General features: G+C 51.0%; 1 protein-coding gene and 1 long non-coding RNA gene across 5 annotated transcripts; one reads left to right on the top strand and one right to left on the bottom strand.

The window, feature by feature from the left end:
• Window positions 1–216: 216 nt before the first annotated feature.
• Window positions 217–19,220, bottom strand: CLTB (clathrin light chain B). 3 transcript variants are annotated; one of them, XM_034656719.1, is made up of 6 exons: window positions 18,824–19,220; window positions 13,451–13,497; window positions 5,798–5,915; window positions 5,479–5,590; window positions 3,624–3,677; window positions 217–723 (listed from the first exon to the last, which is right to left on the bottom strand). In XM_034656719.1, the coding sequence occupies exons 1-6, from the start codon at window positions 19,008–19,010 to the stop codon at window positions 552–554; spliced, it is 690 nt and encodes a 229-aa protein (XP_034512610.1). In that variant the 5' UTR covers window positions 19,011–19,220; the 3' UTR covers window positions 217–551. The 3 variants fall into 3 exon arrangements, with proteins under 3 accessions (XP_034512610.1, XP_019657848.1, XP_034512611.1); XM_019802289.2 differs by lacking the exon at window positions 18,824–19,220 and adding an exon at window positions 13,814–13,949; XM_034656720.1 differs by lacking the exon at window positions 3,624–3,677 and having other exon boundaries at window positions 18,824–19,214.
• Window positions 16,724–22,906, top strand: LOC117801553. 2 transcript variants are annotated; one of them, XR_004624191.1, is made up of 4 exons: window positions 16,724–16,851; window positions 17,849–17,917; window positions 19,807–20,278; window positions 22,574–22,906. It is a non-coding gene; the product is annotated as an uncharacterized LOC117801553 (long non-coding RNA). The 2 variants fall into 2 exon arrangements; XR_004624192.1 differs by lacking the exon at window positions 16,724–16,851 and adding an exon at window positions 17,032–17,183.
• The last annotated feature ends 4,747 nt before the right edge of the window (window positions 22,907–27,653 follow it).

The raw sequence follows: 27,653 nt of genomic DNA, 5'->3' as shown, positions 1-27,653 counted from the left end.
GAATCCCTATCTCACAGGCTTATTCAAGGATCAGAAAGGATCAAGGTTGCAAGAGCATTCCATTAGAGGTTGTCTTTCCTCCTCTAGGAGGAGGAGGCAGCAGACATACAAAGGTTGGGGCACCTACTTCCAGCTGGGACGGTTTCCAGGGGGAAACCTTCTCTCAAGGCCATGAAGCTGGGAAAATTCTAAGCACAAACTGAGCCCTGACACCAGTTATGGCTTCCAGAGAAATGAGAATGATAATAAATAAGTGTAAAAAGAGTTAACAACACACCCTTTAAGCCAAGAAAAAAGAAAAAAAAAAACATCAGGAGAGACAGTCACAATTTTGTGGACTGAGAGGAGTTGTGAGGAGCTGGGCCACAGGGCCAGGGGGAATGGGGTGAGAGGGGGAGGGCTCCCCTTCCCAGCCCCAGGAGATGGGGAGGAACAGAATAGGCTGTGTGTAGCAGCTGCTGGAGGCGCTGTCCCCCCACCCTGGCCGAAACAGCTGCTCCTTCTGTGCCCAGGCCCAGCCCCTGCTTTGTGGCCATGCTTGCGACAGGCACCTAGCGGGACAGCGGCATCTGCTTCAGGGACATGAGCACCGAGCGCAGGCGGGACACGTCTTTGCACTGCTTGCTGCTCTTGGGGTTGAAGTCACACAGCTGAGCCACCTTCTCCCACTCTGTGCCTGGGGTTTCCTCCTTGGATTCCTTCACGAAAGCCTCCTCAGATGCCCTGCAGGTAGAGACAGAACAGAGGTTTCATTGCTGTCTGCCTTTCCCTTGAATCAGTGATGCCCTACTCCCACTGAGGAAGGCTGCTTTGCTCAGCCTACTCTGAGGTAGTCTATCCAGAGTTCTTAGCCCTGTACCCTGTGGCCTCAGGCCCCCCAGGAACAGCTTTGGCATCAGAGGAAGCCTACTTTGGTCCTGCCTCAGGGCCTTTGTACTTGCTGTCACCTCTTCCTGGAATGCTTTCCCCCACACCTGCTCATAGCTTGTCACTTCTTTTCATTCAGGTCTGAATGCAGGCCTCACCTCCTCAGAAAGGTGTCCCTTGCCACCCTAGCTAGTAACCTCTCCCCCCTCCCCTGTCCCTGCCCCAGCCTAGCAGTCTGTTCATTACCCCTCCAGCAAGGGGCATCGCAACACCCAAAGACCCTTGGAGGAACTAATGCAGTGCCTCAGCTATTTTAAGCATTTCCAAAAACTTAGCAGAGGTAGGACACTGACTAACCACCTTACTAACCGAAGTACCTGAGGCAGCATCGCCTCAGTCTTCTGTGGACCCTATAAGGGTTCTCCAGAAAAGGGTTGTGGTCAAAGACACATAGAAAATTCCTTTAGAGAGGATCTTCAAAGCAAGACGTCCAAAGCCTTTAATGGGCTAATGTGCATGCTGAACGTCCTGGGTGGACTAGAAAATGCAGACAGAATCTACTACGTGCCAACTCTCTTTGACTCTAGAGCTCTTTTTAGCCCAGAATAACTTATCTCCATGGAGCCACAGCCTGGGGAATACTCCATGGGAGTCTCTGTTTTGGGCTGGAATCAAGTAAGGCTGAAAACTGGTGGTTTCTTCATCAGAAGTTCTGGTGGACAGTTAAAGAAGCCACTGATTAAGGAACAATGCAGAAATACAGTGTAGAGGAAAACCCAAATGTGGGACTCATTAAGAGAAAAACAATAAAAGATCTTCAGTGGAGACGGCTGGGTCTATGTCCTATGTGACCAGCAAAGGTCCCTGGAAAGCCCCTTTCTCCTGTGGCCCTTTCTGTGTCTCAAGCAGGATCAGTTCTGCCACGTGCCAGGCAGGGAGCTCTCCAAGTGATGCCCACAGGCTGTGCCAAGGATGAGCTGGCCCTGGGCCAGGTGACCCGGCCTCTCCCTGGGGCTCCCTTTCCCTCTGTGTACTCATTCCCTAACCCGCCAGGTGAGGAGCAGAGCCTCCGCCCTGCTGATCTGTCTCACCGGCCTGAGAATCCAACGCGGTGGCAAATGTGCGCAGGCCTGGGAAAGAGGGAAGTAGGGCGTGGAGCTGGCTGACCGGTGGGGCTGAGGGGTCTTAGGAGCTGTCACTTCTAGGTCAACAAGAGGCTGTCCTCTGACCTGGCTGTTCAGTGCGGTGCGCGGTCCAGCAGGATCGGCATCGCCACGGAGCTTGTTGGAAATGCAGAATCATGGCCTTGCCTCGGCCCCACTGAATCCGAATCTCCTTTGAACAGGGTCCCCCCGTGATTTTGAGGCAGAGAAAAGTCTGAGAAGCACTGGACTAGACTCTTCCCCTCTTCGGGAACCCCCTGGGTGCTGTTTGGTCAAGTGCAACACGAGCACGGAACCCCCTCTATGGTATATTCCCCGCACTGACGCCCATCATCCCTGCTCTTCTGTTTGAGGCCTCCTATGGGTCTTCGCCGCTTTCAGAATCAAGGCCCAGCTTGTAGGCCTCGCCCGACAGGCATACTGCAACTAGCCCCACGCTGACCTCCTGTCCTCAGCTCCCAGCCATGCCCACAGCCCCACGCCCCACTCACGGAGGCTGCCCTTGCCCTCTTCTCACCCTCACCACCAAGCTCATCCCTTCTCACACCGTAAGGTCCCACTGAAGGTCGCACCTCTCTGAAGCCTGCTCTGGCTCCCCCAGCAGACGGTGGCTCCCAGGGCTCCCAGGAAGGGTGTCCCCTTCCACACGGCCCTTATGACAACACTCTTCTGACCATGAGCAACTCGTGAGGCAGGCCGTGTCTTATTCCTGTTCCAACAGAGACTGGCATTGGGCAAGTCCCAGTAAGTACTGAACAGATGGGAGAGTGGACAGAAGGAAGGAATACACGGCTGTTTCTCTAGTGGTTCCTGTGCTCTGTGAGAGAAATGTCAGCCTAGACACCGAGGGTGACCCCAGAGTGAGGAATAGCAAATACTCGGCACACGAGTGCACGCGCACGCGCGCGCGCTTGCACACACACACACACGGGACGGACATCACACATTCATCACTGCTATTCCTTCCCCTTCGCCATCCCAGCGCACCCCCCAGGCTGTCAACTACCCACCAACAGGGGCACCATCTGCCATCTCAGATCCAGACTAGGCATAGTCCTGGCTAGCCCCCAAGCAGGAACATGGGAGAGGGGCCCATGGTGATCTAGGCAGGGTCTGGTCGCCAAACTCAGGCTGAAGCTTTGAGGGGGAGCATGCGCTTGGGGGCAGGAGAAGAGGAGGGGGGTAATCATGGGAGCAGCTCTTCTTTATGCCTCTGGCACTCCATGTTTTGTTCACCAGGAGACTCCTTCACCCCGCCCCCCCATCCCTAAGACGCATCTCAGAAGGCTGGAGTTGGGCTGTTTGCCCTTTGCCCCTCCCACCTGGGATGACCAGTGCATTCTTTTTCTTCGCTCTGCTTTGATTGAGCAAAGCTGCCTGTGGGCAGAGTACATACTCAGTAAACATTTGCCGCAGGGATAGAGGTGAAGATGGGTGCCTGCACCACCTCCTGCTCTGATCTGTGCCCTGCCACCCCTGTCCCCCCTGCCTGGCCACACTCATTTATACCCCACAAGCAGGACACTCAAGCCATACACAGGGGCCCGCACCCTCTCCCACTCCCCCTGACAGAGAAGCAAAGAAGACACGTACACATAGCCGATGATATCAGCATCTGGCTGCTGGTAGAATGCTTTGTCAGCGATCCTTGAGGGGAAAGGGTTAGGTGGGGGAAGACAGATGGCAAGACAGACAGGCAGAGGGTTAAGGAGAAAGGGAGACAGCATTAGTACCTCCAGTGGGAGAGCGTTAGGTAGCATAGTCCTGTAAGTCTTAGCAACTACCCACACCCGGACAGGAGAGCGGGGATCCCCCACAGGCTTCAGTGCCTTTTCTCAAACTGCCCTGATCATATGACTTCTGTTCACGAGCCTTCCAAGGCTCTGTCTGTCCAGCCTGTTATGGGAGGCCCTCCACATGTGATCCCTCATTCCTGCCTTCTCTCCCAGCACTCCCCGACTCCTGGTGCCCAAGACACAACAGCCTTTCATATTATGCCGGTCCCGGGTCTAGAACACCCTCGCCCAACCCTGCCCTAATGAACTTCTAGTGATCCTTCAAAGCCCAGGTCCTAGACACAGAGGTCCCTCCCCACCCACACCCCTTGCATCCAGAGCCTTCCCGTAGAGAGTCTCTCCTCTGAGCTCTTCAAAGATACAGACTGGCGCCTTCTCCAATGTGTCTCCCCAGTGCCCAACCCAGAGTCTGGCGCACAGCAGCTTCCCAGGACCAGCCTTGCCTTTCCAGGTGGGCCAGGTACCTTGAAGGACACAGCCCCAAAGGCAGAGCTGCTGGCCAGAGTCTCAGAAGCGGTCTGAGACCATGTCCCTGAAAGTGCTCTCTGGTGGGCATCCACTGTCTTTGCCTGCCCAGCATCCCTCCCCCTTCTTCCCAGGAAGGGCACCCTCATTGTCTTTGGCAGGATCAGGCTGACTCCACTTCAGTCCCGTGGTTTGGGTAAGACTGACCCCGTGCACAACCTAAGGAATGGGACTACTGCCCAGGCTGGGTCCATCAGAGAGTCCCTTCCCGGTACAGTCACTGGGCCAGGTACGGGCACAGGACCCACATCAAACCGGTAAGGTCAGAGCGAGGATTTCAGCTGGAGCTATTGGGTGCAAGATGCTATTTTCATAGAGGTTGCCAAAAGAATATCACAGAAGCCTGGAGCTGATGGTGGCCATCTCTCCCCCCAACCCCCTGCCCCATTCCAGGACAAGAGAGGAAAGCAGCATCGAGAGACAGTAAAAGTGAGGGCCAGTTGACTCTGTCTGAGCCTCTGAGCCTAGTACTGCAGTCTCACCCCTGGCCTTTTCAGTTATACAGGCCACTAACTTCCCTTTGTTCCTCAGCCTCTCTGGGTTGAAGTGCTGCCATTTCTACAAGCAGTACAATCCTGTCCCCGGGTTGGTTCTTCACTCCCAGTCAGGCCTGTGCTCTCTATGACACTATCTGCATTAGCCAGCAGTCTGGCTCCCATGCCAGGATCCTGAGACCTCTTCTATTGACCGCAGAAGCTTCTGTCTGTTGTGGTGAGATGACAACTCAACAGTGTACCACCTCTGAAGGGCTCTGAACTCCACACGCAACTGAGGAAGCAGCCCTGAGGGCTCAGCTTCTCCTGCCTCTACAAATCACCTGTCCTCAAGACAGTCCCCATCCCATAACTTCTCTCACTGTCCACATGGCTGGCCTCATGTCTTCACAGTCCTCCCATGTCCCCATAACTCCTCTCATGTCCCACAGCCCCCTCATGTCCCCCTAGCTCCTCTCATGTGCCCATAACTCCCCTCATGTCCCCATAGCTCCTCTCATGTCCCACAGCCCCCTCATGTCCCCCTAGCTCCTCATGTCCCACAGCCCCCTCATGTCCCCGTAGCTCCTCTCATGTCCCCATAACTCCCTTCACGTCCCGTAACCCCCCTCATGTCCCCCTAGCTCCTCTCACCGGTTATTGATCTTGTTCTTCTCAACTTGTTCACTCTGACGCTGGTTCCACTCCTCCAGGTCCTTCTTGGCTTTCTCCCGCCACTCCTGCTCCGTCACCTTGGAGGCAGCATCTGTGACCCCAACAGGACAGTAAGTGGCAGCTTCCCGGTAGGAATGTGAGGGCACAGCTGCCCCGGCCACTCCTCCCCTCAGCCCCTGGCAGGCAGCCTCAGGGCCCATCCTCACCCACTACGCACATTGCAGCGCGAGGAGACCCCCCTATGTCCCGAACCGCCAACCCAGCTGGGAGCCGCTCCCAGCCGCAGCCCTGCCCTTACCCAGCTCCTGCAGCCGTTTCCTCTGCTCCTCTCTCCACTTGCGGATGCTCTCGGGTTCCTGAGTCAGTCTGTCAGCCTGGGCAATCGCCGCATAGCCATCTGCTGGACCGTTAGCCTCCTAGGGCACAAACACACAGCAGTGTGCACAACCCCCACACCCGCCCTGTTGCCTCTGCTGCCCGAGTACCAGGACCCCCACGTGTGACTGTCTCCAGCAGCTCCCCCCGCTGCCTCCTGTGACTATCCCCTGCCTTGATACCTGCTGCGCCCTTTGCCAGCGACACCCCCCTGGGGGTCTGGGTGAGTGACACGGCCTCACTTCCCGGCCATGAAGCAGGCTCAACGAGAGTATCCGCCCCTTCACGCTGACAGGAGGAGGAAATGAACTTAAACATGTAAAGAACCTCGAACGCTTCTGGCACCCAGTGAGTTCCTTGTGTTACTGTTATTGAAGTCTCTATAGCAGTCAGTCTGAACGGACCTCACTTTGTTTGCTCATCCACTGTCTACCTTCGTGACTGCCGCGTCCTTGTCTAGCCTGCTCATTGGTGTGTCCCCTTTGCCCAGCACAGTGCCTGGCACACAGGAGATATTCAGTAAACACCTGCTAAGTGAGTTGGCAGCCCTGGGACAGGCAGGCTGGCCATGGCCGAGACTGCACAGTGGTGACCCGGAACTCTACAGCCAGCCCGTCCCGCCTCCGCTGCTTACTAGACGCCCATGTAGCGGGGACAAGCTGCTCAACCTTGCTGGGCCCCCGTTTTCTCATCCCAAAATGAGAATAATAATAAAACCACCTCTAAGAGCTGTTGTGAGGATTCGACATGACAGTCTTTGTAAGACATCTAGAAGCATACCCAGTGTGCAGTGATGGCTCCGTGAGTGGTAGCTAGAATTATTAGTATTCATTCTCATCTTATAGGGGGAGGAAACTGAGGCCAGGAGCGATGGCATGACATAGTGGCAGGAGTCCAGGCCTCTGACTCCCAGGTCTCTGCCCACTTCCCCGGGGGCCTGCCAGAGCTAGGGACTGCGAGTGCTGGGGGCTGAGAGTTCAACCCAGCAGGCCTGTGACTCCCCTCTGGTCTCGCAAAGCCAGAGACCCTTTCCAGTCCAGCCCCATCTCCGGCCACTCCGCCCCTACACATTCCAGTCTGCACACATCCCACACACTCCTGCAGGCTCAAGGCCTCTGGCTCCTCCCGCTTTAGCGGCAATCGTGGCCCTCCCCTCCCTTCTCCGGCTGATGAAATCTTCCTCCATCCTCTAGAGTTGCTGGCTCCGGGATATCCACCCCCCTTGGCAGATTTCACAGCCCTTCCTCTCTGTGCTCTGCTTCAGCCTTCACCTTCTGCACGAGTCTCCCTGCTGGACCAGGAGCTGGGGGCGGGGGGGCAGAGCAGGACCTTATTTATAGCCTCTGAACCCCTGTCCCATCCTTTCATCACTCCCTGCGCTCCTCCTTCACTCATCAAAACTGTGAGCAACAGCGGCGCCTGAGTGGCTCCGTCAAGTGTCTGACTTCAGCTCAGGTCATGATATCGGGGTCCTGGGATCGGGCTCTTCACTGAGCAGGGAGTCTGCTTCTCCCTCTCTCTTTGCCCCCTCTCCCCAACTTGTGCTCTCTCTCGAATGAATAAAAATCTTAAAAAAAAACAAAACTGTCAAGAACATTGGTGTTTAATTTTGTTTCCCTATGAGACAATGTCCGGCACCGCCCTCTGCCCAGGGGTGTTCCCCGCTGTCCTTGGCCCACATCAGTGCTCAGTAAGCAGTGGCTACATGGATGCCTATCCCCGGAGCCTGATGTGCTGGGTAAACGTTTGCCCAAAGGGGTGTGGGCAGCCCCGCTGAAGGAGCACGCAGCGGGAACACGAGGGCTGCAGTCGCCAGCTGGGGGGTGGGGACAGGGTGTGTAGCCTGGCACCTCCCTGGGGGCAGGCCCACCCTTGGGTGGGACAGTCCGAGCACTGCCCTATTCTTTCTGACACAGAATTACCCTTCAATTCAGACAGTCTCCCACCACACCCAGGGGCCCTTCCAGGGCTCTAATCTGGAGAACACAAGCGGATCACTAACGTCGAGTGTGCCCCACCCTGCCCCCTTCCGGGAATGACTCTGTCCTGCCGCCAGGCCACCAGGCCCCCCAACCCAATCTTACAGAATGTCCCATCTGTAGACAACTGCAGTTACTTCTGTGTGTGTGTTTATTAAGGTGCTGTGTTTCATTTTCTTCCTGGCCCCTCTGGCTATCCGAAATGACTTGTTTACATGTTTACAATCTGTCTCCACCCGCCCCCCCCAGCCCCAAGTAAGTGAGCCCCCTAAGGACTGAAGGTGCCTGTCTCTGTGTAGTACCCAGAACAGGGAAGGCCCGGCTGTAGGAGACCTCTAGGACATTTACGGGATGGATTAGCATATGCTCAGCCTCGGGAACAGGGATGAAGAAGACGACCTGTGCCCCGGCAGTTTGGCGGGGTATTTCTCACAAATGAGGACCATGGCTGGGGTACGGCCTATAACCCAAGTCAGGTAAAGAGCGGGGATAAGGGCGCACACGGTCATTCTAGTCAGGGGGCACAGCAGGGTGCGAAGAGACAGGGAAGGCCATTTTGGACCAGAACTGGCAGCGTAAGGGCCCTGTGGGGCCAGTGCCTTTGAGAAATGCCTGAGTACAGCGGTCTTCCAGGCATGGGGGAAAGCGGGGAGGTAGGCCGGAGAAACGTCGCTTGGACAGGAGTTTCGTCACACTGGTGTCCTTCTGGCCCACCATACCCATAAAGCCTACCCTAAAATTAAGATTCCCAGATAATAGTGCTTTAAAACTTGCAGGGAAACCACAATTAAACAGCTCTCTTTGATCTTTACAACCCTACATGATGGGTTTTATCAACTGCATTTTACAGGTAGAGAAACTCCAGCTCCAGAGGCCAAGGTCATCGGGCTGGGAACTGGCAGAGCTGAGATTCCAACTGAATTCCTGGGTGTGAAACATACTGGCCGCATAGCAGCAGGGACCAAAGTCACTTCTGTGTCACATGATTTGTGACACACTCTCTCTGTCTCCCTGATAAGTCTACTTGCCCAAGATGAGAGATGGTGCCCCCCCCAAGTGCCCCCTGCCCCATCTCCCATCTCTCACATCCACACACTACCACCCCTCAGCTCACTTAGTAGCATGGCCAGGAACTTCTAAGAAGCTTCCCCGGGCTGCAGAGCACTTTTCCCAACAGCCCTATGCAGACAGCAGCACAGGGCCTCTAAGCCCCTTTCGACACGTGAGAAATCAGCTCAGAGCAGTCAAGAGAGGAACCCAAGCCCGTCTGGTTGGGAAGAGCCAGAAATAATGCCCAGGCCTTCCAATTCCATCCAAACTCTTCTGCCACAGCCCACCACAGCCACCCCGGCCTGGGTGCGGGAGCAGCCTCGGGGAGCCACTTACACCCCCATGGGTGCTTCTCATGGGCCCTGGAGCAGCCGCACTGCACATCCAGGAGCACCGCTCACTATAGTTTCACGCACACCGTGCCCAGAGGTGACCATGCCTGAGGCCCAGGGTGTGAAGCTCAGCCAAGCTGGCCCTGTCTCCTCCACCTGCCCGTCAGCAGCAGAGCCCACTAACAGGCTCCGGGAGCTGTGCCCGGGGATGGGGGCAGGGGGCACTCCCCTCCGATCACACCAGCCCTGTAGCTTAGGCCTCTCTGGCTCCCCCCAACCCCCGCACACCACTGTCTGCAGCAGGTCCCGGGCTCCAGGTAAAGCCCACAGAGGGTGCCTCTGCACATGCTTTCCTATCAGCCAAGACCACCCACATGCCCCGGGCCAGCCTGGAAGCCCACTTCCAGCAGCCCCTCCCTGACTGAGTGAGTGCAGCGCCTGGTGCCTGAGCCTAGTCCGAGTCCCAGCTCTCCCCAGCCGTGGGACAAGAGCGAACTATTAAAGCTCCCTGCGCACCCTCCTCTTGGTGTGTGACATGGGGATAGTGACAGAACCTGCATCACAGGGCGTAGGGAGGATGGAATGAGCTAATGCACGTAGAGCTCTTGAGTGATGCCTGACACATGGTTAAGAACGCGGACTCCTGGGATGCCTGGGTGGCTCAGTCAGTTGAGCGTCTGCCTTCAGCTCGGGTCATGAGCCTGGGGTCCTGGGATCAAGTCCCACATCGGGCTCCTTGCTCAGCAGGGAGCCTGCTTCTGCCCCTGCCTGTTCTGCCTGCTCTGCCTGTTCTGCCCGCCACTTCCCCTGCTTGGGCTGTCTCTCTCTCTGACAAATAAATAAATAAAATCTTAAAAAAAAAAAAAAAGAACTCGGATTACTAGCTCTTGGTACCACCCCTGATTCTGAGCCCTTACTGTCCTGCGCTACCATCACTTCTTTCCAGGTCTCTGTCCTGTCAGGAGCCAGCTCTTTGAGGACAACAGCCGATGGATTTGCCCCTACGTCCACCACCCCAAGCACAGTGCACGGCACTCACAGCACGTGAGCTGACGGAACGGAGGGATGAGTGGCTGTCTGCAAAGCGATGGCACCCAGTACCAGAGGGACTGCGCTTTAAGTCCCCTCCTGCCACTCACTGGCTGTGTGACCTCTGAGAAGTCCTTTCCCTGCGCTCCTTGTGTCTCATGGCCTATTAAATGGGAGTGGCAACGCCCCACTCAGAGTGTGAAGTGGGCCCCCGCAAGCCGCAGAGGACACGCACAGGTGGGGGGCCTGCGGGGCTGTGCGGCTCACCGTCGGACGGCAGACCCCTGGCCACACCGGCCTGTGTGGCAGCCCGACCAGGAAGAGCACAGCGGTGTTGCCGCTCAGTTTGGTCCTGAGAAGCGGTTTGCTGGCTCCTCTTCCCTGGCCCCGCTGGACTAATTTTCCTGCCCTGGCCCCTGCCAGTGAGCAGCGAGGTTGGGGGGCCACAGCAGGGCTCCTCTTTCATCACTCAGTGTCCCAGAGTGGAAAGCGGGTCAGCTACAGGCTGGAGCCCAGACGGGCTCCCCAGTGGCTGCAGGAATGCTCTGAGCACCCCCTCCCCCGCCAAGCTCAACAAAGAAGGAGGCAGGAATGGCCAGGACCAAAAGGCAGGAGGCGAGAGTCAGGCCAGGCTTATCTTGGTTCCATTCCCTGGCACCCCTCTCCTGAGCGACTCCTCTGCTGGACATGACCATGAGAGCGTCCGTGGGTCAGGCTGGCCGAGGATGTGCTGTGACTCCAGAGACAGCCAGGAGGATGAGGCATATCCGTCTTTGGGATTGCCCACAAAGCTGAACTAAGCTGAGCGGCTAATTCCTCTAAGTAGCTCAGAGGGGGATGATGGCAGTGCGTGGGGGGAGAAAGAGTTTGTGCAGGAGGAGGGAGGCCTGCAGGGGACTTCTATCCATGTCCCTGGCAGTGCCAGATGGAACCAGAATAGGTGTGGGCAGACTTATCCTTACGCCTTGAGGGCCAGGTTTATAGCTGGACCCCCTTGTGGCCCAGAGGTTGCCAGGAAAGAATACGAAATGTAGCAAGACAGCTCTGCCCAGGCCCCTTGAAAGTGTTGGGCATGTCCAAGCAAGGCTTCCCCCCACCCTCCTCCTGCAGCGAATGAACCAGACCCTGGTCTGTGGTCAATCCTAAAAAAGTCTGCAGGGGCTTTCTACCTAAGATCCAGCCACAGTGACAGACCAGTTCCAGCACAAGGGGTGGGACAGAGGGCACCAGATCAGGGGCAGGAGATCTAGGAGAACCTGAGCTTTGTCACCAAGTCCCTGAGTGACTCACCTCATTCAGGACCCCTCCCCCTCCTGTAAGGATTCCAGGATGGCATGGAGTGAAATGATTTACAAATAAACATACGCGGGCTATTAGTAGCAGCGAGAATATGAGTTCCCACTGAAACTGGGAAGGAGGCCCGGGGTTCCCTATACCCACCAAACAGAAAGTAAGGCTGGGGGGTCAGGGACGGAGAAGCCTCAAGATCCTGACCTACAGAAAGGGGAAATTACCTTGCTCGTAGTGTTCTAGATATTTCTGCAGTTCTAAGTGTACCTCCAGCTCCAGGTCCACTTTAGGACATAGACCTTTTGGGTTAAGTGAGGTCCTTTTGAGTGTGCCCAGGATAAGGGCGGCCTGGGTCTCAGTGACCTACCGAATTGCACAGCAGTAAATGCTGCCTACAGGCTGCTCTCAGGCTTAAGGAGACACAAAGCTCCTGAAGTCCTAGAGACTGACTTTTCTAGCTTGCTGATAGTTGAGTAATTTTCCAGAAACGGGACTTGGCTAGGTTCCCCGTGTAAGGTAGCGGCCTATCCCTCCTACATAAGAAAGTATTGTTTCTTCCCCACTGAGGACTCGGGAGCCCAGCTCCTCAATAGGGTGGGGCCCAGGAGATCCTGAAGCTGCAGCCCCGGGGGTCAAGGGTCTTCCACCCAGTCCAGGGGGAATCGAACCTCATCCAGGGAAGACTTTGCCCACCCAAGCATGGGAGGGGGGGACAGTTCCATCTGCGGGGTCCTGGGGCTGCCATCTGTGGTCCAAGTTCTCCCAGTGTAAGGACTCTTAAACCCGCTTGTGTATAAATGTGGGGAAGGGGGAGGTGGGCACAGAAAGAAGTAGTCTAACTAGAAATACCCTTACTAGGTGTTGTGTGTGTGTGTGTGGGGGGTCTAAGATCATTATGAGGATTTTAAAACAATCCAGCGAAAGTGAAAGCCTTTTCTCTTTCTTATCTCACCGCCCTACCTCGGGGCTGACCACTCTTAACCATTGCTAACACCTGGTGCACAGCCTTTCAGGTATTTTGCGCCAAAATATTCCTAAAATAAAAAACTGGACCACACTGTGCATATTATTCTGCAAGGGACTTTTCCACTTGATATATTGTGGGCATCTTTTCACGTCAATACAGAAAGCTCTGATTGGTCTTTTGAACAACAGCTTGGTTTTCCAATTTACCTACCCAGGCCCTTGACGCTGGACACTTAAGTAGTTTCAGTTTGTCTGTTATTTTTTTAACTTTTTATTTGAATGCAGTTGACATACAATGTTACATTAATTGCAGGTGTAGGATATAGCGACTCAGTTTTTGCGTATGTTATGCTATGCTCACCACATAGTCTGTCTGCTTTTGTAAATAATCCTGCAAAAATCTGGGAGTCCTTGCCCCATCCTTTCCTTAGGGAAGATTCTAAGTAGTGTAATCTCTGGATCAAAGACCTGCCCGCTTAAAATGCTCAGACACAGCCACTCAGTCCCGCTTCGCACCAGTGGCACGCATGCATGCAGGGCCCAGTGTGCACCGTGCCACTGTGGGTTGGACACCACCATGGGCAACCTGAGGCCACACACCATCAATTCCTGTCTATAGTGGTCCTTATTCTTCGTGCTCTTCCCCTACACGATAGAAACGAAAGAGAAAGAAAGAAAGAAAGAAAGAAAGAAAGAAAGAAAGAAAAGAAGAAAGTTAGGAAGGGAGAGAGGGAAGGAGGGAGGGAGGGAGAAAGCAAGGGAGAAGAAAGAAGGAAAGAAAGTCAAAACCCTTGGCTATGTCCCCATCCCAATGCATCAGCCATAATGAATAGAATAACCTGGAGCCCTAATCCTATGGATGATGGGGTCATAAGTTACTGAGACCCAGGCTGTCAGTCCCTCCCACTGCTATGACAGAATCTTGCTTACCTGAAACACATCTCCATTGACCGTGGTTCCCATGTCCTCAGAACCAGCTAGAAAGAGAACAAAGAAATGGCATTGCTCAGCTTAAAGCAAGCACAGATGGTCCTACATGCGCCCTGAACCAACCTCTGTCTATGTCCCGGCGTGTAGTAAGACCCCCTCCCCAGGTAGACATACTGGATATATAAATAAGGTGGGCTTAAGCAGTGACTGTTCACAAAGCCTTCTCATGGTCATTGTCACATGTGATTTTCACCACAACTCTGTGATGAAGTTGTCCACCCATTTTACAGATACTCGATCTGAGGCTTAGAGAGGCTATGTGATTGCCAAGAGCCGCCCAGCCAGTAACAGCCCCTCACCTACCTGAAAGTGCTTTACGCTCGGCCATGGCTGGGAACGGCGGGGCTGTGCGCGGAGCCTGGGCCTGGCAAGCAGGCGCTGCCGGCTCAGGGCGGTGTCTGCGGGAGCTAAGGAGAGGGGCCCAGCGCGTCCCTGCCTGTCCCTGCGGTGCCTTGAGCAACTGCTCCACCTGGGAGAGCAGGAACTGCAGCCCCCACCACGCAGCACCTGGCCTATTTTTCCTCCTCCCGCTCCTCCCAAAAGGATTTTCTTTTGCCCTCGACAAGGACCCCTCCCGGTCCCTTTCCCTGACAGCCGATTAGTCACAAATTCCTGCGGCTTCTGCCGCAACAGTGACCCTCAAAGGTGCCTTCTGCTCTCTGTCCCCCGTCCAGTCTGTCCACCCCGCTAGGGCCATACCTGGCTCCTTGCTCCTCACCACTGTCTTCCCTAGACGCTTGCACAGGACCCGCAACTTAGTAAGACCTCAGAAACTTACGTGTTCAATAAACAAGAACAAATGCATCAGAAAAAGAATCATGGCTTTCGTCCGCTCACAGGCCTCCCTGACTCTAGCTTCACCCTCTCCCAACCCTCTTTCAAACCAACCGCCAGGGCTGACATTTTGTAAAGCATCCACTTACCTATGTCACTACAACAAACCAAAAAGAAACCCCACCTCTCCTGGACCCCAGTGGCCTAGAGGGTCTGCTCCTGCCTTGGGGGCCGGCAGGTACTTTCCCTCGGCCTGGAAGGCCTTCCTACCCATACCACGTGGGCTGTTCCCTCACTCCCTTCAGCCTCTGCTCAAACCTTGTCTTAGTAGAGGCCTTCCCTGTCCCCCTGGGACACTTACTGCTCTGGCCCCCCTCCCTTCTGCCCCTGCAGGATTTCTCTATAGTACTGAGGGCAGGGACTTTGTTTCGCCCGGTGGGAGTGCCCAGCATCTAAAACAGGGCCTGGCACATCACTGGGCTCAATAAATATTTGTTGAATGAGTACATCAAACCTCAGACCACGGCAAGTGAGAACCTCCACACTTCGGCCCTGCCCACTCTCCTGCCTCACTTCCCACCAGGCCCTCTCACAACTATGCTGGGGACTCCTGGGGGGTACAGCCGGTGGGGCATCCGGTTGGCCTTCCAACTCTTGGTTTCGGCTGGGGTCCTGATCTCAGAGTTGTGAGATCGAGCGCGTCAAGCCCTGCATCGGGCTCTGTGCTCAGCGTGGAGTCTGCTTGAGCCTGTTTCTCCCTCTCCCTCTGCCACTCCCTGCTACATGCGCGTGCTCTCTCTCTCTAATAAATTAATAAATCTTTAAAAAAAAAAAAAAGCAACCTGTTTCGGTTTCCTCCGTCTCCAAACACACCAGCCTGCACCCCCCGGCTTTCTTCCTCCTTCTCTCTCAAAAGAATGCTCTTTTGGAATCAGTCATTCTTCAAGACCCAGTCCACAAGTCACCTCCTCTGGGAAGCCCTCCATGACTTCCCCTACTTCTCTAGGCACTGAAGAAAGTCTCACCTCTGGGATAGCCCACAATATTGTACAGCATTCCCCACCCTCTTATGCAATTATCTGTGACCTCGCAAGGGTTGTGCACTCCCTATCAAGCCAAGCTCTGTATCCTATTCAGTTCCTAAGAGCTCCTGCACAGAACAAGTGAGCAGTGAGTGCTGGCTAAAGGGAAGATGAACTGCTCTTTGAGGGTCCACCATGACCTGCAAGGCCCGCCTAAGGCCTCTCAGAAACTGTGATGCCTACCAGCCAAGAGCCAAGAGAAGCCACACGAACTTCCCATAGATGGACAAGTACCCCTTTACCAGCCAGATAGGACTGCAAGCAGGAGCCATGCTGATTTCAGCCTGGGGACTGAAGGGAGGGTACTTAATCTTACAGAAATAAACCCTGGTTGACATAAATTTTCAAACAGTGGTTGATTCTGACCAACTATGTCTCCTGCCATCCCTACTCATTCAGCTGGGGCTACTCCTGCATAGGTGGCTGGGTCCCTAAGTGTTAGTGGCAGTATCTAGCATCTTCTGCAAAGGGGCTTCTTCTCCTGGGGCACCTCCCCTTCTAGGGCCTAACGTTGTGAGTGTCCATTCATGACCATGCCAGGCTGGACGCTTGGCCTTTCTAGAATGGAAGCAGCACCACCCCATCCCACTCTGACCAGACCAGTCTTGGGCCCCTGGTCCACAGTCCTGGTGCCTACTCTGGTCTTCAGAAGGTCTCTCTGCCTCAGTTTTTCAGTCCGGTGAACATTCCTCAGGAGATAAAATTTCAGCCTCTTTGAGAATCCACACCCACCCACACATAGACTTGAGTATCTGTTCCCACAGTGCTTTCTGATTATTGCACATTTACAATCATACGTGCACAGTCAGAGGCGTGCGGAACAGGAGCCCAGCAGATATGAGTCCCACGGATAACCCCGTGGGCGTTGCCTCCCTCAGATTCCTGACCCCTTTTGGAACAAGGGCAGACAGGGTCCAGAACATTCCTGGGAGCTTACTGAGGCCCAGCAGGGAAAACAGGCTTGCCAGGAACTGACTGGGCAAGTCAGGGACAGAACCAGGCGGGGGCTCAGAGATCGGGGTGTGAAAATGTAAACCTGCTGGGCCCTACCCAAGGCCCGTGAATGGAAACAAAGTGTCCATTGCTCAGGCTGGCCCCAGCTCCAGCCCCAGAGGAGAGACTCAATGTGGCTCAGGCAGAGGCCTATACCAGACACCTCTTCTCCCTGGGGCAGCAGGGACCCCCAGCAGGGCACTCAGCCCAGGGCACCATCTAGGAGAACAGACTCAGAGGTGTTGATCGGCAGCAGCTCGGGAAGCCAGCTTCTCGCAGCTCCCAGCAGGCCAAGGCACTTTTTCTCTACCGCATCCCAGCTTCTGGCACTTGTCACTGGTCAGGGAAGATTGCTTGCTCAGCACCAGCTACGCCTAGGAAGGTCGGATCAATTCCATCCTGCCTGGCCACCTCCTGAGCCACCAGCCCATAATACCGCCGGACCCTCAGGCCCCACTTAGGAGGGCAGCTGGACTTCTGTAGCTTCGGCAGGTATGAGTCTGGAAGACGTTCAGAGCGCCATGTCTCTGCGTCTCCTCCTGCCCTCTCCGGTGTGGGCTCAATCTGTGCCCCCACCCCTGCCACAGAGGGAACCTCCCAACCAGGCTGTGAGGCCCTGGAGCCCCGCTCTCCTGGGAGAGGCCACAACCTGCTCAACTCCCAGATGCTTCTGGCTGCCCTCAGCCTAAGCTCTACCTGCCCATCTCTCTCAAGGGGTTCTGATACCAGGGCTTCTCAGCGGGGCCTTCTCCAGGCCAAGCCAGACTGAGAAAGCTGGTGGTTTCGCAGAGGCGGTGTGGACTAATGAATCATGAATAACGAAGGTATTTCCTACCAATTCCCTGGGGAGTATGAGGATCCATGCTAAGGGGCCAGGAGCTGCAGCTCCAGAGGCCCTCCACCCTTCCCGCCCAGCACCTCCTAGGGCGAGCGCTACAGCATTTAAAAGAGTGTGGGGCCCAGAGTTGGGAGGGCTAGAATCGAGTCCCAGATCTGTCACTCATGGCTGTGTGACTTTGGGCAAGACACTCAGGCTCTCTGGGCCTCCAGTTTCTTAGATGTTACAAAAGGCTTGTTACATTTCTTATATCAAGGGGTGTAGATGGGGCGCCTGGGTGGCTCAGTCGTTAAGTGTCTGCCTTCAGCTCTCAGGGCGTGATCCCGGCGTTCTGGGATCGAGCCCCGCATCAGGCTCCTCCGCTGGGAGCCTGCTTCTCCCTCTCACACTCCCTTTGCTTGTGTTCCCTCTCTCGCTGTCTCTCTCTCTGACAAATAAGTAAATAAAATCTTTAAAAAAAGGGGGGGGTATAGAGACACTTCAAGCTCCTCAAGCTACAGAAATTGTCTTATTCTTTTCTGTATCCCCAGTGGTCCTGGTACACAGTAAGCACTCAGTAAAGGTTGAATAAATACAAATATGACTATAAGGAACCTAACTTGTAAACTTTTTTTTTTTTTTTAATATGTAAGCTATTGCTTATTCCAACAGGCCCATCAACCCCCACCAAAACGACAACAGTAACAAGAAGCACGGGCTGTTTTGGATGCACCCACGAAGGTATCTACTCTTTAACTAAATATTTTAAGAAACTATCCTTTCGAGCCAGAACCAGAACAGGAATATCCTCGATAAACATGCTATCACAGGGACCAGGCCCTGGACCCGGATCTAAAGCTAATCACAGCAGCCCCGGACCACCTATAGAAAACCATGAATAGACAGAAGCCTCAGGCGGGCAGGACCACATCTGACTGAAGTCCTTTGTGCCCTTGCCCCCACCTTGGTATCGAACCCAGAGCCAGGCATATATGGAAGACAGTGTGGTCAGGTGCAGACGGTTCTGACAGAAACAGTTTAAATCCCCACTGCCACTTACTAGTTGTTTCAGTAGGGTACCTCTCGAGTCTCAGTTTTGCCATCTCTGAAGTCGGTTTAATAATGCATATGAAATGACTCAATGTGAGGGAAGTGCCTAGCCCAGTGGCTGCAGCATGCAAGCAGTCCCCCAGGGCAGGTCTGTGAGCTCTTGGAGCATACAGGGTCCCCTGCTTTGCCAGCTGTAGGAAAGAGCTAAGACTGAGGGGCTGGGAGGTCTGTGGTTCTGTCCATACCTGCAGGGCTTAGCTGGGAGCCTGGGAAGACCATGCAACGGGGAGGCCCAGGAGGGACTCTGAGGGCTGGACTGTGTTGGATTTCAGAGCCAGGCAGTGGTGGAGCTGGCCCTGGGTTGAAATGCCAGGACAAATTCCTGTGCGCACAGCCACCAGGTTCACAGCCCCAGGCAGGGCCTCGGATGAAGCTCTCCAAGAAGATTCCTCCCCATTTCCACCAGATCCCTCTCAAATACACACAGCCCCAGGCCTGCACCTGACCGGCCATACCAGGCCCTTTCCACTCCGCCGCAGGGCCCCGAGGCCCGGTCAGGTACCAGGGTGCAAGCCCCAGGCCCCTGCCCTGACTCACCCCCACTCGCGGGTCCAGGCTGCGCGAGGGCTCCATGGCTGCCGGCAGGTGCCCCGAAGCCCTCGTCATTCTCTATGCCCGCGATCTCACTCTCCTGCTGGGCCAGGAAGGCAGCCGCCGGGTCCTCCTCGGCCGCCTCGGGGGCCCCGCTCTCCGACGACGAGAAGAAGCCAAAGTCATCAGCCATTTTCCCCGCGTCTCTGCTGAAGCGTCCGCCTGGCGCTCGGCTCTGCCCGGCGCGTGCCCGGCGCTGCGCCCGGCGGCCGCGACAGTGTCACCCGAGCCGCCCGGGGAGCCGGCCTCGGCTGGGACGGGCTCGGCGCGGCGGCCCCACACTTCCTCTCCGCCACCGGGCCCGGCTCGCCTGTCACTGCAGCTGCAGGCGGGAGGAGCCGGGACGGGAATGCGGTGATGTCACCGGCCGAGGGAGGGGGCCCGCAGCGCGGCCGGAGGTCGCCTCGAAGCGGCCACAGGAGGGCGGCAGCAGGACGGCGGCGCAGGCCCGGGGAGCCGGAGGCCGGGCAGCTCTCTGCCAGGACACCAGGACGAGGCCCCGCGCCCGCCGGGTCCACAGGCAAGCGGACCGGGCGAAGTGGCCGGACGCGAACAGCTCAGACAGCCAATTCGGATGAGCCGCCCGGGCCCCTACTGGGATGCTGGGCCCCGTAAAGGTCCCCTGAGCGTGAAGTGGCCTGAGAAGGACCTAACTGATCCACCGCGGGCAGGCAAGCCTGGCCCGGGGAGCACCGAGGGGGTGGTCGCTGCGTAGACCTTGCTCCTGAGTCATTCTACAAGTTTCTTTGCCTAAGCTGGGCAAATGTGTGAACCCTAGCATTGTGAGCCTCCTCTATTAGAGGGGGGGATGAGGCTTGGAGAGGTGACACTAGGTCCCACAGCCTCTTGCCTCCTTCCTGCGAGTCCGGGACTGTCCCCACAAGGCCTTGTGGCTGAAGTACATTTCTTATGCGTTTCTCTTCATTTAGGGTTAGCTTCAGCTCAGACCCCTGGAGTTTGGATGACCTGACTGGGCCTCTACCTTAGAGGCTGGGTCCCTTAAATATCCCTGAAGTGTGAAACTGCTGGAGAAAGACAGGCCTGATTTATACAGGCAGCCTGCCACTCCTGCACCCAGCCACCCTCAGTAAACGGCCTCTGCCTCCTCCCTGCCATCACGTCACCAAGCACCAGGACAACAAAATGTAGTAGTAAAGCCAGCCTTGGTCAAGGAGAGATTACAGTCTGAGAGACCAATAGATGGCCAATGGCCCATCATAGCATCGTGGGTGAGGTGCTCTGACATTTAAACATTGAACATTTAAACACATTAAAAACTCTTCCTGGGAGACCCAGAGAACCACCATTACATTTGGACGTTGGGATTTTTCTTTTTCTGATTTTGAGACTTGAAGGTCAACTATGAACTGGAAGAGAGAAGGAAAAGATGCGCCCTAAACTGTGAGTAGTGGTTTTCTTAACGGGTGGGGAGAAGAAGCAGAGTTGGGGTGAAGAGGAGTTTCCCTTTTGCTCAGTAATACCTCCATTTAGATCTCAATCTTATGAGAATATAGTTGTTTGGGGCACCTGGGTGGCTCATTTGGTTCAGTGACCGCCTTCGGCTCAGGTCATGGTCCTGGGGTCGGGGTCGTGAGACTGAGTCCCACATCAGGCTTCCCCTGCTCTGCGGGGAGCCTGCTTCTCCTTCCCCCTCTGCCTCCCACTCCCCCTGCTTGTGCTCTTTCTCTCTCTGTCAAATAAATAAATCTTGAAAAAAAAAAGAGAGAGAGAGAATATAGTTGTTTATAAGGAGTGTAAAAAAGAAAAACACTTAAGGCCCTGCATAACCTCGTCCAAGCACACTACTCCACGACCATCACACACCTTTTGTTCCCCCCAACCGCAGTCTCAGGGGCTAGAAAGACCTAGAAAGTTTGCTAGTTTAACAAACCAGCCATAAATGTCAACTCCAGGTTTTATGGAGACAGAAGGCTTATGAACACTGTGTCCCCTCGTGACCTCCATAGGCCGTTCTTACCCTATTCGTGGAGACTTCCATCAATAACTTGGGCAACACAACAGCATATCCATGTGCAGATACACTGTAAACCCTCTTCCCGCTTCCTCCTTCCCTCTGGAGCCACTCATCCAGCCAGCAGCAGTGGACTCCATGTTCAAGTTTTACAAGTTACTGGTCCAAGTTATTCTGCAGCTGTGCTTGCTCTTGTATATTACTCTCACTTTTCTGCACTAATATTAAAAAGTCATTATTAAAGTGATATTTTGGACCATGTAGCATTTCTATGTGCTGGAGATTCCCAGTACCTTGACACCTCCATCTTTGTAGACCTCTAAAGACAATCCTAGTTTTCTAATTCTCCATTTAATTGTGAAACTCAGTAATGGCAAAAGACATCAATAAATACAGTTGAGTAAAACATATGGGGCAATCTCACAGAATCTGAATTTCAATTTATGCAGTGTAAAGTGGAGAAGTTTTTTAAACTTTTTTAAGGGAAATTTTCAGACATACGTAAGAGTAGATCCATAGTCACATCCTCTGCCAGATGAGCCAGCCAGGCACCCCTATTTTAATTTTTTGAGGCACTACCATACTGGTTTCCATAGTGGCTGCACCATTTACATTCCCATTAATAATTTCTTTTTTGTTTCATTTGTGATTGGCTGAATTTTCTTTCGAGGGTTGGTGGGGTTTTTTTTTTTTCACCTTTTTCCCAACTTTTTATTTTGACATAATTTCAGACTTACAGAAAATTGCAAATAATTCCCATCTACCTCTCATCCAGATTGCCCAAATGATAACATTTCATCACATTGGCTTTATCCTTTCTTCTCTTTCTTTCTATTTTTCCCATACTGTTGGAGAGTAACTTGCAGACATGATGCCCCTTTATCCCTAAATATTTCAGTTTTCCTAAAAAGAAGGACATTCACTTACATAACCACTATACAATGATCAAAATCTAGATATTAATATTGATACAAAACCATGATCTAATCGACATAACCTAGATTTCACCAAATGCCCCAACAATAGAGGAAGAGAAAATCCCAGATTACGCACTGCATTGTTATCTGTTTGATCTCTTTTAATCTGGAGCAGTTCCCCTCTTGGTCTTTCATGACCATTGATGTCTCAAAGATTACTAGCCAGTTATTCTGCCCTTCAGCTTGAGTTGTTTTATGTTTCCTCATGGTTAGATCCAGCTTAAACATTCCTGGCAGGATTAGCCCGGATGTGATGCTGATTTCTCAGTGGGTGGTATGGGGAAGCACAGCTCCTCAATTTGTCCAGTTACTAGTAGTGTTAATAACATTGATCATTTGGTGAAGGTGGTGTCTGTCGGGCTTCTCCACTGCAAAATCACTATTTTTCCTTTTATAATTAACAAATAGCCTAGGGAGAGGTACATTAAGACTATGTAAATTTTATGTCACTCCTCGGGCTTTCACCTATTCCTTCATTAGTGCATCTACTGCTTTTGCAAGATTCAGGTGGTATGATGATAGTTGCCAAATGGTAATTTTCTAGCATTGTCATTCCTTATACATTTATTAGTTGGCTCCCTACGACAAGGAAAACATTTTTTGTTTCAGTCTCCATGGGTTCAGACTCTTATTTTCTCCCACAGGCCGTGATACTTTGCTATCATGATTTCTTCCAGTGTTTAAATTGTCCAAGATCGGGTCAGGGGGAGCCCCTTCAAGCTGACTCCTGTGTTTTTATGTCCTCAGCATCTTTGAACGCACAACACAATGTTCCAGGCTTAAGAATAAGCTGTTTCTACAAGGACTCCTGGTATCTCTGAGTGGAAAATGAAGAAACCAAGATCTGGGTGCCAGGTGTGATCATTGCTGCGGCTACAATTTCTTCTCCTCTTCCTCCATCTTCATCTTTACCTTCTTTTTCACACCACAGAGCTATTATAACATCAAAAAACTTTCTCCCTCAGGGCACCTGGGTGGCTCAGTCGTTAAGCATCTGCCTTCAGCTCGGGTCACGATCCCAGCATTCTGGGATCCAGCCCTGCATTGGGCTCCCTGCTCAGCAGGGAGCCTGCTTCTCCCTCTCCCACTCCCCCTGCTTGTGTTCCCTCTCGCTGTCTCTCTCTCTGTGTCAAATAAATAAAGAAAATCTTAAAAAAAAAAAAAACCAACTTTCTCCCCCAAATTCCTCAATGTTGGCTATTTGCTAGCCAGTATTCAAATGTCCCCAGTTGTCCCTTAAATATCTTTTTACTGTGAGTTTGCTCATTTAGGACCCCAACAAGATCAACACATTGCAAATAGGTGCAGCACTATGTACAAATGTGGAGATGGTAGCAAAGTTAGTACAATAATGAAATTTTAATTATAATAACATAATATAATGAATGCCACTGTGCCCATCCCCCGGCCTCATTCGTTACCAATATTTGGCCAAACTTGTTTCATTCGTTACCAATATTTGGCCAAACTTGTTTCATCCACACGCATTCGTTACCAATATTTGGCCAAACTTGTTTCATCCACACGCATCCTACTGCCCCGTGCGGTAATTCTTTTAAAGCAACTCTCACATGTTCTATTGATTCATCTGTAAGTACTTCTCTAAAAGAGAAGGACTTCTTTTTCTCTCTTTTCTCTCTTGCAATATAATCACAATATAATGATCACAGATCAAAAAAGGTTAACAATATCAGTATCAGCAAACATCCAGTCAGTATTCAAGTTTTCATGATTGTCATGCATTTTTTTTGCAGTTGGCTTGGTTCCAAACAACGTCTCCACATTGCATTTACGTACGCTTCTTAAATCTGTTTGAAAAATCAATTTTATGAGGTAAAATTTATAATCGATACAGTGCTTAACTGTAAACGTACAATTCCCTGAATTTTGACAGATACGTATACCTATGTGACCACAAGCACACTCCAGATATGAAACATATCCATTACCCTAAAAAGCTCTCTTGTGCCCCTTCTCAGTTAACTCCCCCTGCTAAACACAGCCCCTAGCCCCAGGCAACTACTGCTTTCTGTTACTACAGATTAAGTCTTGTTAGTTCCTCCATGCTGTTGTGTGTGTCAATGTTTCACTACTGTGTGGAATTCTGTAGTAAGAATATAACAAATTGTGTATCTTTTCACCTGTTGACGGACATTAGAATTGTTTCCATGTTTTTGCTATGATGCCTGAAGCAGCTATGAAAGTTCATGCACTCCTTGTGTGGACATACATTCAATTATCTTGTATAAAAATCTAGGAATGGAATTGTTGGTTGTGTGAAAGTGTATGTTTGACTTTATGAGGAACAGGCAAACTGTTTTCTAAAGTGGTTGTACAATTTTACCTCACTGGATTGTGTTCTTATTGGTGAGTTATGAAGCTTGAACAGGTGGACATCATATAGAAAAAAAATGAATCTCAATCCTTATCTCACACCACACACATACATTATCTTGAAATGGATCATAGACCCAAATATAAAAGCTAAAATTATAAAACTGTAGCTGCATCTCACAAATGTTGATATATTGTATTTTAATTTTGATTTAGGGAAAATAAGTTTTAATTTCCATCATGAGTTTTCCTTTGACTTAGTCGTTTAAGTGTGTTGTTTAATTTATGAAGATTGGAGAGTTTTACAGTGAATATATTTTACATGATTTCAATAATTTGAAATTTTATCTGGCTTGTTTTATGACCCAGCATAGAGTCCATCATATGCTCTTGAAAAAAATATGTATTCTGCAGTTTTGGGGTACAGCATCGTATATTACTTAAAGTAGTGGGTGGTGTTGTCTTCTGTATACCTACTGATTTGCCTTATAGTTGTTTTATTGATGATTTGAGACAGAAGTACTCATGGGTTTTTTAAAGTTTATATATTTAAGTAACCTCTACACCCAACATGGGTCTTGAACTCAGGACCCTGAGATCGAGAGTCACATGCTCCTCTGACTGGCTGAACCAGCCAGGCACCCGTGAGACAGAAGTATTCAAAAATCCAACTGTAATTGTGGATTTGTCTTTTCTTCCTTTCAGTTCTGTCAGTTTTTGCTTCTCAGTATTTTGAGACTCTGTTATTAGCTACATACAAGATCTCCTGGTGAATTTCATCCTTTACCGCGACGATAAGATATTTTTTTATCCTTGGAAATACTCCTCATTCCAAAATCTATTTGATCTGATATTAATATAGCCATGCCAGTGGTGTTCTGAAGCTCCCCCAAGTGTGTTTTGGCACTCTGCTCTAGATTTGCTTCAGTTTTTCCAACTTTATCCTCACCCCTCCCAGGAAGCAGTGGCCACTGGCAATTGTCTGGGCACCCTGGAGAGGAAAAGAGGAAGGTCAAGACCTATGAGTTGGTGCAAACTGGGAGCATCTGCCGAGATGAGGCAGAGGTGGAAGAATTAGGTGAATGTAGATTCACTGCTTGAAATGTCTTGGCTACCCAGGAAAGGCACACCTCAGAGTCCACAATCTCACATGCACACGGGCGGACCTAACAATTGGAAAGTAAGTCTGACCCTAAATCTGGAAACAAAGGCTGTGTCCAGTACTCAGGGGCAATCAGCCAACTTGGCTGGCGAGCTACAAGAGAGTAGTTTGCCTCTTGGGATAAACCCTTAGCAGAAATATGGGTTGATTTTGTCTGACTTGGATCTTGGAATTAAGTTTTGAAACAGGGCACCCTCACTCTTTTCTTTTCCAATTATACACTTAGTGCCCTGTAAATTAGGCCCACGCTGCCAGGCTTCAAATCAGTGTGAGGAAAAAAAGCAAAGCTCTCAAATTATGGCAGGAACATGGGCAAATTCTCTTTGATGCTAGGTGGCTCAGTCGGTTAAACATCTGACTCTTGATTTCAGCTCAGGTCATGATCTCAGGGTTGTCAGATTGAGCCCTGCATTGGGCTCTGCACTGGACACGGAGCCTGCTTAAGATTCTTTCTCTCCCTCTCCCTCTGCCTCTTTCCCACTGCTTAAAAAAAATTTTTTTTTAAAAGAGAGAGAGAGGGAGAGAGAGAGAGAATAAAATCCTTGGGAATTAACTTAACCAAGGGAGAGAAAGACTTGTACAATGAAAAATACAAAACACTGCTGAAAGAAATTAAAGAAGTCCTACATAAATGGAAAGACATCCGGTGTTCACCAATTGGAAAATGTGGGTACTGTGTTGATGTGGGGTTTTTTCCTCATTATTATCCTGTAAATTTAGACTTTCATATAACACAAAAGAAGCGTTTATATAAAATGTCACTCAGGGGGCAGCTGGCTGGCTGTGTTGGTAGAGTGTGCTATTCTTGATCTCAGGGTTGTGAGTTCAAGCCCCAGATTACTTAAAAATAAAATCTTTAAAAAAAATTGTCTGTCAACATTAATAAGGCTCAAAAATCAATCCCCCCCCAAAAAATCCATAAACTGGAAAATTTTTTAAGATAAAATAAATTAAAGTGATTTTCTTCTTGAAAGCCTGTAGTTGAGTATTACTTTATTTATCAAGTCTGATATTCTCTGCCTTTTAATTGAAGTGCTTAAACATTTACATTTAATATAACTATCAATCTGACTAGGTTTAAATCTACTCTCTTGCTATCGGTTCTCTCTCGTCCCTCCTGCTCTTTGTTCTTTGTTTCCTTTTTATTGCCTGAATATTTTTTAGGGTTCAATTTTACCTCCACTATTGGCTTATTAACTATGCTTCTTTGTGTATTTTTTGTTGCTGTTGTTGCTTGCTCATTTGTCTGTGATTGCTCTAGGTTTTATAATACACATCTTTAACTTACCAGAATTTATCTTTAAATAATGTAATATATTTCATTTATAAAAACTTGAAAACAAATGGAAGTGTAATTTCATTTCTTCCCTCCCATTTTTTTTGTGCAATTGTTATTCTACGTCTTAAATCTACATATGGTTTAAACCATACATTATATCATTGACACTTTTATTTAAATAGATTATTACCATTTTCCCGATTTTTTATTGTGTGAAATACACATAACATAAAATTTACCATCTTAACAGTTTTTAAGTGTGTGTTTCAGGGCATTAAGCACACTCATACTGTTGGTGCAACCATCACCACTCTTCATCTCCAGAACTCTTTTTATTTTATAAAATTGAAACTCTATACTCATTACAATAATTCCCCATTCTCCCCTTCCCCCAAGTCTTGGCAACCCCCATTCTACTGTCTGTCTCTATGATTTTGAATACTGTAAGTATTTTGTGTAAGTGGAATCATAAAGTATCTTCTTATGACTGGCTTATTTCCTTTAGCATAGTGCCCTAAAGATTCATCCATATTGTATGTACGTTGGAATTTCCTCCCTTTATAAGCTGAATAGTATTCCATTGTATGTATATACCACATTTTGCTTATCCATTTATCTGTTGATAGGCACTTGAATTCCTTGCACTTCTTGGCTATTGTGAATAATGTTGCTCTGTATATGGGTGTACAAATCTCTCTTCAAAAATCTGCTTTCAATTCTTTTGAGTATACCCCCAGGAGTGGCATTGCTGTATCATCTGCAGTTCCACAGCAGCTATACCATTTTACATTCCCATCAACAGTGTACGAAGGTTCCAATTTCTCCATGTCCTTGACAGTGTGTTTTGCTTTGTTTTTAAAGTAGCCATCATAATTGGTGTGAAGGGGTATCTCATTGTGCCTTGATTTGCATTTCTCTAACGTTTAGTGTTCTATGTGCTTATTAACTATTTGTGTATCTTCTTTGGAGAAATGTCTATTCAAGTTCTTTGTTCTTTTTTTTTTTTTTTTTTAAGATTTTCTTTATTTATTTGACAATGAGAGACAGCCAGC

Source organism: Ailuropoda melanoleuca, chromosome 3 (assembly GCF_002007445.2).
Source record: "Ailuropoda melanoleuca isolate Jingjing chromosome 3, ASM200744v2, whole genome shotgun sequence".
NCBI lineage: Eukaryota > Metazoa > Chordata > Mammalia > Carnivora > Ursidae > Ailuropoda > Ailuropoda melanoleuca.
This window is presented reverse-complemented; position numbering and strand designations above follow the sequence as displayed.

Excerpts from the sequence above, each read along its gene's own strand:
- CLTB (XM_034656719.1), bottom strand. The coding sequence starts at position 19,010 with ATGGCTGATGACTTTGGCTTCTTCTCGTCGTCGGAGAGCGGGGCCCCC. Across the intron at positions 5,591-5,797 it reads GAAACGGCTGCAGGAGCTGG|ATGCTGCCTCCAAGGTGACG; the intron begins GTAAGGGCAGGG and ends TTGGGGTCACAG. Across the intron at positions 3,678-5,478 it reads AAGAACAAGATCAATAACCG|GATCGCTGACAAAGCATTCT; the intron begins GTGAGAGGAGCT and ends TTTCCCCTCAAG.